At 41.9% G+C, this 13707-nt stretch overlaps 1 protein-coding gene across 1 annotated transcript in view; it reads left to right on the top strand.

Moving 5' to 3' along the window:
- LOC108550041 (uncharacterized) overlaps positions 1 to 13707 on the top strand; it is a 124934-nt gene that overhangs the window by 55766 nt on the left and 55461 nt on the right. The window contains 2 exon segments of the mRNA XM_017903639.1: positions 7480 to 7673; positions 7676 to 7899. Of these exon segments, the coding sequence (XP_017759128.1) occupies positions 7480 to 7673; positions 7676 to 7899 (418 nt within the window).

Here is a 13707-nt window from a genome sequence, read left to right on the forward strand (position 1 = left end):
TAGGGAAAGCAGGGAAAAAAGGAGATAAAAAAGGAGATAAAAAAAAAAAGGACGATAATAATAAATAACAGGATTCCGGGACGATACGCTGGATGCAGGATTCGAAATGAAGGGGAACGAAGTCAGAGAAATGGCATTTTCCCGGGAATTTTTTCGAAATTGGTGGGTGGTCGGGCACGTCCACGTACGTGTCCATTCGCGACGCGAATTTGCCTGGCTTTAAAGCACTTCCACCGGTCCAATTTTCCGCAAGAATGTGACACGTAGCAATCTTGCTAACCTCGGGGCCCCTGTGCACGATTTATTGGCTACCGAGTGTACCTTCGACGATTTATCTTCTTTCCCTCTCCTGTCCTCTCCGTTTCGCCCTTATTTCCTTCATACAACATCCTCTCCCCCTTCTCTCCCACTCTCTCCTTCCTTCTCGTTTCCTTCCTTCCTTTTCTCCTCCGTCGTTCCTCCTTTTTCTACCCGCCACTCTCCTGCGTCCCCCTTATTTTCTTCCTTTTCTTCTCTCCCTTTTCTCCCATTTCTCCCCTCCTCCTCCTTCGTCCCGATAACACCTCGTCCTTTGTCTCTCACCGGTATATCCTGTGTCTCCTTTTTCCCAGTTTTTGGCTTTCGCTTGTACCCTTCCTTATTTCGTTGTCACAGGGTCCCTGGCTCTTCCGCCATTTCTTCCTCGATTTCTTCCACGATTCCACGTCTTTGGTACTTCTCTTCGAGTATACCTTTATATTTTATTCTCCGTTCTTCGCGTCTTTGGGACCCTGCTGTCGCATCGAGGGGGGCCCGTTCGCACGCGTTTCGTAATTTTCCACCATTTTTACCGCGTTTCTTTGATTTCCTTTAACGATTCTTCCCCCGGAAGACACTCTTGCCCCCCTTCTTTTCGGTTCGAGAATTTTTTTTCTTTTGTTTTTTTTTGTTAGGGTGAAAGACAGGGAGGACGTCGAGAAAGTAGACGACCAATTTGTGCCCCCTCGCGTTCGGAATAATAATTGAAACGATAACGAGGGTCGAATATGCGGCAGGGAGATTAATCCCTGGCAGCTACTAATTATTCCGAGTTACGCTCCCGTAGACTCGTGATAAGATATCAAAGGCAAGATGCAATTTGCGTTTCCCGTGTTCTTGCTTCCGTTTCCGAACGAAGATTCCCACTGCCTGTTGCCATAATCGAGGTATCACCGCGACTGAGGTGTAATTGTGGATAAGCCCGAGAAGGGCTTAGTCGTCGATCCGGCGTGAAAGAAATTACAGGGTCGACGAGGATGCAAGGCAGAGCGTTGGGTTACGTAAGTGGCCGCGATGATTTTGCTATACTTTTGAGCATTCTGATCGTGGGTCCCCGCGAGACTGTTTAACTTCCTACTGATGTGCTATAGTCACGCGAAAATACGATCTGCAAGGATGGAATTTCGTTTACTCCATATGTCGATATGGTTCTATGGATATCTCCATGAGCTTTTATTATCCGCAGAATTTTGTATATTTTATTTCGATAGGGTTCCAAACTCGAGGCAAATATAACGAGGAACAATGATTTGGCTGGATATTAACCCTTTGCACTAGACGACCTAGAAAGAGGTATACGAGTTGAAAAATTTTCTGCTATAAGGCTGATAATATATTTCTAGAAGTAAGTAGGAAATCGTATAATAATTAACAGGTAGAGTTATTTAATTTCGATATCTCGCACACTCTTACATTACCTCAGATTTGATATATTAATTAATAACGATCTTCCAAGTTTTATGAAATAGTGACTGAAGGTCAGCTCTCGAGTGCAAAGGGTTAACATCCTATACCGAGAAGATATATTTTAAGTGTAAATGTGCAAACGATTAAGAAATTCGGCTAAATGCATAGTTTAAGGGTACCTGTCTATAGTCTGTTTGACTTTTTAAGTCTTTACATTGTAATTTAATATCGGATAACTGTTTAGTCATCTATTCGTGTTTATCTATGTACATTAGATAAACTCCAAAGTGGCTAACTTTTATCCTTTAGTCATTCTGATTGTCTTATTACTCACTCCAACCCTGATCGTTCCTGCATCACGTACAAAAATATTTTATATATATTTTATTTCCTAATTCACATATAAAAATATTGCCAATATATTGCTAGTAATTTGAAGTGTTACTGTAAAAGATCTGCTATGTACTTAGCCACACTGTTCTTCAAAGTTCCCATGTAAGTTGTAGCGAAAATAAATTTCTACTTGGAATACAACCTTGATTACGAGAAATTATACATTGAAGAGGTATTCGATTTTACACAATCACTGCAGGTTTATTCCATCCACGATAAAATTGGTTAAAAAATTTGGAAATTTTTTGAATTTTGTGCTGATTAAGATATATTAATCATAATTAACACTAGAACTACCGATTTTTAATGGGTACCTAACTATAACGTGCACATATTATAGTAATTTCAGCGATACGATGAATATGAGTGAATATATTGATCACAGTTCTTTCTTAATATGAATTGATACCAATTTTATTCTTAAAATTCTGGGACCAGTCATTTTGACTGGGTTGGCAGTTCAAGTGTTAAATTCGCGTGATTGTGACGAGCTAGACTTTGCTTACCTCTGCAGTGCTATAGATTAAACTGCATTATATGAGAGGGTACCATTATCCTGAAAAGAAAATGGCAGAAGCCTGCCGTCAAAAATTACCTGCACCTTGCAACTCCTGATAGAATTAGGTATGGCAGTGGAGTTAAAAAGAAAGGAACACTAATTATAAAAAGATGACGCTTTATAATTGATAACTCAATCGGTGTGTGCTGTACAACGATTCCATAGAGACTGAGTCGTTTGAATAAAATAATTTAGCTGGTGACCGACCGACACGTACACAATCATACATTAGTATGTAATCAAAAAACATTTTAACATCGAGGTTATATGTAAGATGTCTCGACTCATGTCTTTAGCATTCCAACAGTTAAAAAATTTGGAAATTTTTTGAATTTTGTGTCGATTAAAATGTATTAATCATAATTAAATTCGCGTGATCGTGACGAGCTAAACTTTGCTGGTGTTTGCAGTGCTATAGATTAAACTGCGTTATATGATAGGGTACCCCATTGTCCTGAAGAGAAAATGGCAGAAGCCTGCCGTCAAAAATTACCTGCACGTTGCAACTTCGTTTCGCTTGGTCGCGTCGCTGTCACTGGAATTTCCAAAAATTCTATGTTCCTTGGCAGGACGAACCTCGCCGGCGGAGCCGGGAACAGGCAGACGGAGGATTCGAGGTGGAGAGAAGCCCGGCTCGGGCCGCAAAAAGGAACGAAAACAGGGGGTCTGCAGGTGTAACGCCTGCAGCGACCGGGTGATAAAATGCGCGCGGACTCTCGATGCGAGGAGGCCGAGAGAAATCTCGCGATGCCTCGGGCCCGATAAAAAATGCAGTGATCACGTTTCGGCAGAGACTTTGGAATCTCCAATCTGCCTGCTCCTCTGATTCGCGCGTCGCGCCACCCGTGTATCCTTTTCCTTCTATTCCCCGATCGATCCGCGGGATATCGTTTCGTCGAAGAAATGCCCGGCAAGTTCGCCGAACGGAAAATCCCCGCGTAATTTCTCACTCTCGCTCCGATGGATTACTTATTCCTGGCTCGGGTGAATTAAATTGCCACTACGGTACTGCGTCGATGGTTAGTAATTTTCGTTCGGTGAAATTTGCATAGGCGAGAACGTTGCGTATTGGTCAGGCTGAAACCGTGATTGCACGGTTTCATAGGTTTCTGATAATTTTGGTACAGGCTGATATACTGTATTATTATTTTCTAATAATTTTTGTATTATGGGAGAAACCATTTACGTATTTTCTAATCCATTGCATTCTAATTTCTGTCATTTATGATTGAATCGTATATATGACTGGGGACGTAAGATAGTAAGAGAAGAAAATGAAAAAGAATTTATAGTAAACAATTTCTTGTTTCCATCAAATTTAGTATGGGGATTATGGATTTATAATTGTAAAATAATTACGATATATATATGTGAAGAAATGTCGTGAGTATTTAAGAAATTACGGCACTATTTCGTGTTAATAGAAGGGATGTATTTACACGAGGGGGGGGGGGGGGGGGTGGCTGCTACAGAAGACACAGTATCTTGTCATGGAAAAGCTCTGTCCCATGGTCTACTCGCAAACAAATTATTTTTATCAAGGGCTAGTCTAAGCATTCGAGGGGGTCCCCATGTCTGAGAATCATAGTCTGCTCGACCCCATTGACTGGAGGGCCCCTCCATGTCTCTAGAAGTGGAAATACCTAAGCTTTTCTTTCCCACATTAACGGATGCATTCCTACGTATATTTATTAAATATATAAATAAATATATAAATATATTAAATAAATTATTTTCTTTTAAATTCTTTTATTAATTAACCCTTTGCGCTCGAGGCCCGTTTCGGTCAGGTGAACCAGCAACTCGAGCGCAGTTAGCCGCTCCCGCTTATTTCATGAGTTCTTTACAGTAAACTTAAAATGATTTGAGACACAATAAAACTTTTTAACGTTATTTTATTATTTTATTATGTATTAATTTTATTTTAAATAACATTCGAAACTTCTGGATGACCCTTCGGAATTACCGACTTTTATAACACGTCTTTTGGTTATTGAGCGTGGACGAAATTAAGATTTGAAAAATAATTTGTTTCATTCTCCCCCAATATACCTAAAGTCTAACTCTAAAATAGTCTGTCTATACCATCGTATTATAAACCTTAGAAATATCGACCTCATTGCTCAGTTAGGTATTTCAAGGTAAGATGTTCCATATGCACCGCGTAACACTAACTTTGAAAGAAATATGCTAAATAATAACCATTGAGAAAGGTATATCAATCTGACTGAGATTGACTGAGAGGATGTCAAGGGGGTACGTGACGCAATTCGCCTAAACCCCCAATTTTCATCTAATATTCATATAAACATTCGTTCTCGGAATATCTAGATCTTCCAAACTAATTACTCACACCTTATATTAATTTTTGTACATAACTAAACTTATCTTTTCAACATATGGAATTTCGAAATTTAATAATTAGCGAAATATCAACTTTCATTTTCTGTTTATCCTCGTCTACACCCTTTTCTTCCAGGAATTTCAATTTATCGGACAATCCTTGTAACTCCGCGATGATTAGACAATGATTACTTTAACACGTATTAAATTACACCGATATAACACGTATTAAATTACACCGATACACTGTATCGGGATAAGATACTAATACTTGCCCGACTCGATTATAGAAATGCCATTATTTTACAGCGTGTTACTCGGTAAAGATTTTTCGATTGCTTTTAACAGCGTGCCCGTGGCGTTTAACGCTAATGCACGGGGCTAATAAAAATGGGCAATTATTTTCGTTAGCCCGTTTCGAATTGAAATCTGGCCGCGTGTAGCATCGGAACGGTGTACCCGCGTTGCAACAAAGAGTTATGCTCGCGTGCGTCAGGCCAGCGCGAGTACGCAGGTGGCATTGTCCTTAATTAAAAGTTAAATTGATAACAGGCACTGATTTGTTAATTCGAAAACGCGATCACCCACGGCCGATAATCGAGATTGCGGTGTCATTGAAACTGCACATAACGCGCGGTGCGTTTAATGCATATTGGAACGAAAATGCGTTTCATTGATGGCTGAACAATTACATCCTCGCGTGGCTTAACAATCACCATTGTCTCTCGATACCCGAATATTTCTCCCTATTTAAATTTCCCGCGCAACGTTCCCCCGTAGAATCCCCATTTCGTCTCGATTTTTCCACGAATAAATTAGAACTCGTTGTGAGGACCGCTTTATTCCGTCGGCAAAACTTTGCTTTATTTCCGTGAACAATTGCAATAAAACAGCAAAATCCGACCGCGGTAATTATTTCATATTTAATTCAAACGTCTCGTCAGGGAGTCGATTTTCGACACAATGGCGTCAATTGTTCGTATCTGTATTTAATTCCGTCTGATTACAAACATCGAAGAAATCCCCTTAACGTGGGAGATTAATTATCCTCACGGCGTATTGAAATAATTTCCAATTGGAAAATCTTGTAATGTCCGCAGCTACTGAAATTACACGCAATATGTAAATTAATTAGGAACGAAATGAATTCGTTATACATAACCTCTCTCTTTGCTACAGCCACACGTAACACGGTGGAATGACTGAAAATAATTTTACCAACGAAACGAAAATGCACCCTGTTACGTGCTGCTTTATTCTTTTTCATGAATATTTCAAATAATTCTAAGCTCTCGAGGGTTTCGTGATATGTTAGTGTCAATTTAATCGATGATCACGGAGTAATAGCAATTGCGATATACGAGCCAATATGGCGACGAGGGAAAGAAAATAGCGAGAGGATCGATCTAAATTTTGCATTTATCGTCGTCGAAGTAACGCGAATTTCGACGAAAGCGAGTCAAACTCACTAGACAACCATCACGGGATAAGAAGAAAGGTGTTTTCTCCGCGCCTTGTCCCTGAACGCAGTGAATTTTCTTCTTCGCAGCTGGCGAGAATTCCGAGTCGATGAGATCGAAGCAGCGGGACGCGAGCTGAAAACGCGCGGCCGCCGTCGTTTGAAGGCTACTTAAAACGACCATTGAGCACTCGTCGGGGTGCTCGAATTACCCACAACAGGTGGCTCGCAAGTAAGTGCCTCCGGTGTGTTCGCACCCCCGACTGATTTCACGCTGTTCACCCCCGGCTCGGTCGACTCGAAAGCTAATCGTCGATTGCGAGCTTCGCGTTCCTTATTTTCCACCTTCCATGGATCCGGCACAAATCCTTCTACGCGTTGCTCTCTCTCTGTCCACGCCGAAACATTTTCCGATTTTTCATTTACTTTTGAAAAATTCCTTCTTTTTTTCTGTTTTATCAGTCTTTTTCGTTTAAGTGCCGATTTAAAAAGGAAAATAATGCACGGTATAAACTGTTTCAGCGTGATCTGTCTCGGTGTATAAAAATTGTATATAAAATTTCTTTTTTTTCTTTCCCATTACGGTCTTTTTCGTCCAATTTCCGATTTAAAAAGGAAAATAGTGTACGGTATAGAATATTTCAACGTGACCCATCTCGGTGTATAAAAATTTTATATAAATTTATTATAAATTAACGAATGAAGTATAATTTGCAATAAAATACGTAATATTTCCTATCCTTACATAATCGAATATTTATTTTAATTCGTTATTCGTGACACTTTCTACTCTTCCAACCTCTCCTAGGAAAAGTCTACCTCGATTACTCCAATAAAATCCTAATTTTCCTACTCGAAAAAATTCCATCAAACGTCTCCTTCTTACAAATGGAACGTGCTAAATTGCCCCCAAAAATTTCCATGAAACGACACTCTTCGCGTGCTCTAACTCTGTCTAAAGCTAGCGCGCACACGATCCGATGCGAAAGCTACCAAAGAGAAAATAATATTGTACACACAGCTCCGTCAATACGAGCGCAACGTCTGCAACTCCGGGCGGCTTGTGGGAGTGCAGCAAGTGCCTGGACGAGATGCGGCTAATGCAGAGGCTGGCGATCAGCGGACTCCTGTCCGTGATACTGATCGTCCTTCTGACCGGCACGTTCGTCACGCGTCGCGACCTGGCGAACGTCGTGGAGCGTGGCGTGGCGCCGGAAACGAACAGCAACTGAACCCCGCCTGGGTGCAGAGCAACGTGATTCCTGGCCAGGACGAGCCGAAACCCGAAGATAAGGATCGACGGGTGGACTCGAAGCACAAACAGGCCGAGCCGTCCGCGGTCGGACCCCCGCCGGTTCCCGTTCCCGGACCCTACGTCATTAAACCGCCTAATCCACCCCTGGATGACGTGACTAATCAGCGCCGCGAGAAGATCAAAGAGGTAAGGATCCCGCCGTGTCTGCTCTGCCCTTTCTCGGCTCTGCTTCCGTGTCTTCAGCGAGTAGAATCCCCTGTCGAACCGAGTTTGCGGTTCCACGTGCAGGAAAGTTTGGGAAGAAGTCGACGTGATACCTTTCACGACGTTCTTCCTCCACGAGGTAATAGAGAGGTCTGTCTATGGGGATTCTTTGATGCAAGGATTTCAGCGAATGAAGATTGTCATCAAATTTATCTTGATTCAGCGAAAATAAGTAATTTACTTATTTCATTCGTGCCTCGTTTGCTCACAAGGAGAGTGTATTTCTTCGGGTCATTGATTTAGTTGAAACGTTACAGGGTTTAGATTTAGTCATCCAGTTCAAGAAAATTATAAGGGCATTATAAGGACAACTACTCGATAGATTTTGAGATACTACGTCAGAGAAAAATAGTAATTCGAAGATATTCTGCCATAAAGTCGACGGTATTTTGCAAATTAAGATGTAGAATTATTTTATTTCGACATTCCACGCATCGTTGGGTAATTTTAAATTTGATATATTAATTATCGTCGATTTTTAGAACCCGATTAAATGGCGACTTTCGAGTACAAAAAGTTGAAGCTTTCTTATTTTTAACTAGAAATTTCTTCCAAATAGTTATCGATAGCTATCAAGTGGCATTGTGGGTTACCGACTACATTCAAGAATTGCCACCATTGTGGAAATTTTCGGATATCACCATTAGACCACGGCGATATTTAATTAAAGCAATAATGAAACTCCAATCATAAATACTTCAAAAACTATCGAGTAATTGCCCTTATAATCGTACATTTTCTTGAACTAGATGACTAAATCTACAAACCTGCAAAGTTTCAACTAAATCTGTCACTCGAAGGACTTGCACTATCCTTGTCAGTCATGGTAAGTTCAACGTTGAGAACGCGCGAATGCGATGGTTGCATCTACGAGTGAATCTGAGCTGTTCCTCCCTAACTTCCTCCTTCGACATGTTCACCATAAAATGAAAAATTTGTACAAAACCAGCTCAACTTCGCAACTCGTAGATCCAACATCCCTTGCAACAGATGTCTAATCATCGAGCTGCTCCTTCTAATCTTTACCTCGAGGAGTGATCAACACCGAGGAGTCGAGGAGTTTCCAAACTCGTGGTAAGTTCGGCGCTGTCAATTTTTCATCGAAACTGGCATTTCCGAGCCGCGTCACCGTCAGACACGTCGTAAGTACTCGCCTTTATAAAGCCGCGTACCTGGAAGCATCGCTAACGAGCGCAAAAGAGAGGTAAGTCCTTGGCAGCGTTCAGAGGGGAGGCAACTTTCTCCTCGTTGAACCTGTACAAGAGTAATTGGATAAAGGTAAGTAATCTTGGTCCACGGCTTCTGCTCGTAATACACGTAATCTTCGGAACCGTACCAGGCCCCGGTATAACAGAAATTATCCGTCATTTCGTGATGCAGTAATTGAAGCCTTGCCCCGGCCTGAAAACGTTCATTTCGGATGCTGGCAGTGATTTAACGATTACTTAATTTCCCTGTGGCCCGAGTTTTAACGTCGTTCCTGCTGGCCTCCGTTTCGGGAAACCGGCAATTCCTCGTTCAAACAGAAAGCGTTCTTCCCGCGTTCATGCGGTAATTCCGAACACGCGGTCCCGGGATCCGAGTTCCCGCGGAAATAGACGCGACGATCGCGTACCCTGCGTGCTCGTTTCAAACAATTTACGTCGCTGGGACGAGCAAGCGGTGCGATTAACGAGAATCTTTCGTGCAACGTGCAATTTATCGTTAGCGAACTTTGAGAGCTTCGGGTTAGGTGCGTTCCAGTGTGCGTATTTTAATTTCATTTCCAGATTATGGCCGATTATGTCTTCGCGATGATGGAACGCGACATGTCTCCAGCATTTCGAATTAATAATTAACGTGGGATTGCTAGGATTTGAGAGTGAATGCAAGGGAACACTTAGGCCTACCTGGATGATGATGGACAATAAATAGCGGTCTAGGGTTCAGACCGAATATTCAGGGTGATATCTGGAGTATACGTGGAAAGATGAGTGACTTAGTGCAAGGATTGTACGAACGGGATATTTATGACTGCGAACAAAGAACGAAAGCTTGGAATGCGTTTGAGTGTTTAGAGTACCTGGCTAAGTATCACGACTTTCACTGCGTATTGTTAATGGCGCAAATTCCTTACCACGTGTGAGACTCGTGGTTTTCGCTTATGACCCAAATTCCTCACCACGAGTCTCACTCGTGGTTGTAAACCAAAGAGTTAAGACAGTCCTTTACGGAATTTGAGGAAGAGTCGATGTGAGTGTTACTTGCGTGATCATAGCAGTTATTAATTTAATCTTTTAGTTCATTTAGCCTTACTCCTAAGTCTCTTTTAGCTGACAATAAATACTTATTGGAATAAACCGATATCTCTTATTCCTCATATTTGTCAATCAAAAGTATTCCTACATTAATTAAAAGAAGGGTACAAAAGTGGTTCGAAGATATACCCAGAATCGAAATAGTCGGATTAATAACAGCGAGATCCATTAATCTCGAAGCACGTCGAACCGATTAATCAGGTCTCCGTTGCTAGTATTTGGTCATCGATTAATAGCCTTAGCTTAAGTGTCTCAATGTCTCGAAACCATCTATTTTCCGCCATCGCGCGTATCGATCTCTAATTATCCCTGTGCTACTGGAAAGCAAGTTTCTGCGAGCGAAATAAAATTCCAGGAGAGTAGCTAAAAGAGGATATATGGGGAAAATATATTCGCGCTCGTGGAGAAATTCTAAATAAATTTCGAGCACAGCGGATCACGTCGAGCCGCACAACGGGTGCTCATCTTTGGGTCGTCCTTCAGAGACACGGAATACGTAATCGGTGGCTTCCGCGGATCGAAATAGCACGTAAAATTGGAACGGTCGTGAAATTACGTTTCGCTAATCCACTCTCGTAGTCGGCTTTCCGTGTCATTTTCCCCGCTGTCTCGTTCCACCCCCTTGTCCCCGTTTCCTACGCGGCCAGACTATTGCCCGGGACAAAGGATCCATCGATTTCCCTTTGCGATTCTCTTTAATTTCCGCCCTTTTCCACGACAAGTCGCGCAACCCAGAGAACCGCAGACCTCGACGGAAAATATCGCCGAATTTTTCCACCGTGCTCATCCAACATTCACATTGACCATCGAAATATACGCGCACACGTGCCACCGATGAAAGATTTGAACGTAGAGAAAGAACTAGGTTAAAAATTGTTGCGAATTTTCTAATTAAAATAAGCTAAATCGAATCGAGATTTTTGCAGTTAGCAAACGGTTAGAATCGATTCGTGTTGAAAGCGAGATTGAATTTTGACAGACACTTGTCTTATCGGATGACAGGACTCGCGTGGCACGATTTGGCAAAATTTTTGGTAAATATTTAATTCGAAATCGGGTGAACTGTGCAGATCTCTACGGGAATAGCGTTCGAGGTTTTCCATCGCGGAAGTAGAATGTTGACATCGAGATAAAGGTGAAATCCGGGTTTGACAGGAAATAGAGTGTAGACAAAAGTCGAAATTAGATTTCGCGTGAAACGTTTCTTAGGAAGTGTGAGGAATCGTGAAATCGACTGACAGTTTTTATACCGACCATATTTAACCCGTGACCAACAATAGAACTTTATTTCAAGTTGGACCTCGGTTTCAGTTCGCAGAATCGACTCTCTCGTGACACGATTCAAAAATAGACTCTTATCTCTGACAGATCTGTATATTCTCAAGAAACCGTATCCCGAAATAAAGAACCGAGATGGTGTCTTGAATCGAACCGTGCAGAAAACAAAGATCGTGGTCCACGTCGAGGTCCGGTGAAATGGTGACAGAAAATTGGTGACAAAATTACCGATAAAATGACCGATCATGGGGACCCACGGATATTTGTGAAACGGGGCGTCACGGTTAGAGGTATCAGCGTCGGAGTGGAAATAAATCGATGAAATTGCAGCGGATTCCATAGGCAGCATCCGGGTGAAACAGGATGCAAAGGGATGTCAAAGTTGATCGGATTGGAGAAGTCGGGGGCGGGACGCCTTGCCGCGCGTAATTAATTTAGCAAAGAGCAGTAAACTGGATATCCGCGATAATTCCGTTCGCGGAGCAAGATCCGTGCGATAATGAGTCAATCGCATTAAAGCCGTTCGGAACTCTGCCGGAACGATTATCCCTTTGAAAGCTCGTCCGTCTTTCTGTATCCCCGCAGCACCTCTTGTCCCTGTCTTGTTCCAGTGACCCTCTGTGTTCCTGTAAATCTATCTCGACCGGCTGATTATCGTCGATCCCTTCTGGACGATAGATTTGTTTCGAACCCTAATCGAAACCCGTGAATATTTCTAGCTATATCGATACGATTCGCTCGAGACGAGCACTTGATTGTCACTGTGGTTGCTTTAACCGATTTTCGCGATTTTGGAAGAAGGGTGAGAAACTATGACGCCTTCGCGGGATTTCGAGTCGATGGTAAAAGTAAAATAGATAATGGTCAAGGGATAATCGAGAAACTTAATTATTGATCTACGCGCGTAACTATACCTTTACCCATGCCTATGACAGAGAATGGCAATGATTCGCTCGAGTCGAGCACTTGGCACTTACTAGAGTTGCTTTAACCGGTTGTCCCGATTTTGGCAGAAAGTTGGGGAAACCTTTACCCATGCCTATGACAGAGAATGGCAATGATTCGCTCGAGTCGAGCACATGGCACTTACTAGGGTTGCTTTAACCGGTTGTCCCGATTTTGGCAGAAAGTTGGGGAGCTATGACGCTTTCGCGGGATTTCGAGTCGATGGTAAAAGTAAAATAGATATCAAGAGTTAATCGAGAGTGTTAATTGTCAATTTACACGCGTAGGTGTACCTTTACCCATGTCTGTGACAGAGAATGGGAATGATCCGCTCGAGTCGAGGACTTGACACTTACTTGGGGGTAACTTTAACCGATTTTCGCGATTTTGGAAGAAGGATGAGAAACTATGACACCTTCGCGAGATTTCGAGTCGATAGTAAAAGTAAAATAGATATCAAGAGTTAATCGAGAGTATTAATTGTCAATTTACACGCGTAGGTGTACCTTTACCCATGTCTGTGACAGAGAATGGCAATGATTCGCTCGAGTGGAGGACTTGACACTTACTTGGGGGTAACTTTAACCGATTTTCGCTATTTTGGAAGAAGGATGAGAAACTATGACACCTTCGCGAGATTTCGAGTCGATAGTAAAAGTAAAATAAATGTCCAGGGCTAATTGAGAAAATTAATTATTGATCTACGCGCATAACTATACCCTTACCTACGTCTACAACAAAGATTGGCAATTTTTTCGCTAGAACGGGTGTTCAAATCGCAACCTCGTAATGAATTACTATTTCATCTTCATACCTAATTAAAAAGTTTAAAATTACTCGACACTGCAATGTCGCAGGTATCTACATCGAACACGGTACTCATACCCATTCCTGTTGGAATTTCGCGTGACAGATAAAAGTACGAAATCCTCGAATGCAATTTATATATCTCGCATGTGGACAAAGAGAAGAAATAGCTTTAGTTAGTTCTTCCCAGCGCGATTATCGGCAATTACGTCGCATTTGACATTCTCGAAGTATGTCAACTATCGACAGGTGTCATGATTAGCCAGTTTAAAGTCTCGAATGTTACCGAACAGTAATTCTTGTCAAGTGTCGTGAAATTAGGTGACAATGCGGATTAAGAACTGTCATATAAAGTGATCTTGTTTTACGTGTACGTCATATTTAATACATTATTCTGTCGCTC

Source organism: Eufriesea mexicana, unplaced genomic scaffold (genome assembly GCF_001483705.2).
Source record: "Eufriesea mexicana isolate 0111107269 unplaced genomic scaffold, ASM148370v2 scaffold2497, whole genome shotgun sequence".
Lineage (NCBI taxonomy): Eukaryota > Metazoa > Arthropoda > Insecta > Hymenoptera > Apidae > Eufriesea > Eufriesea mexicana.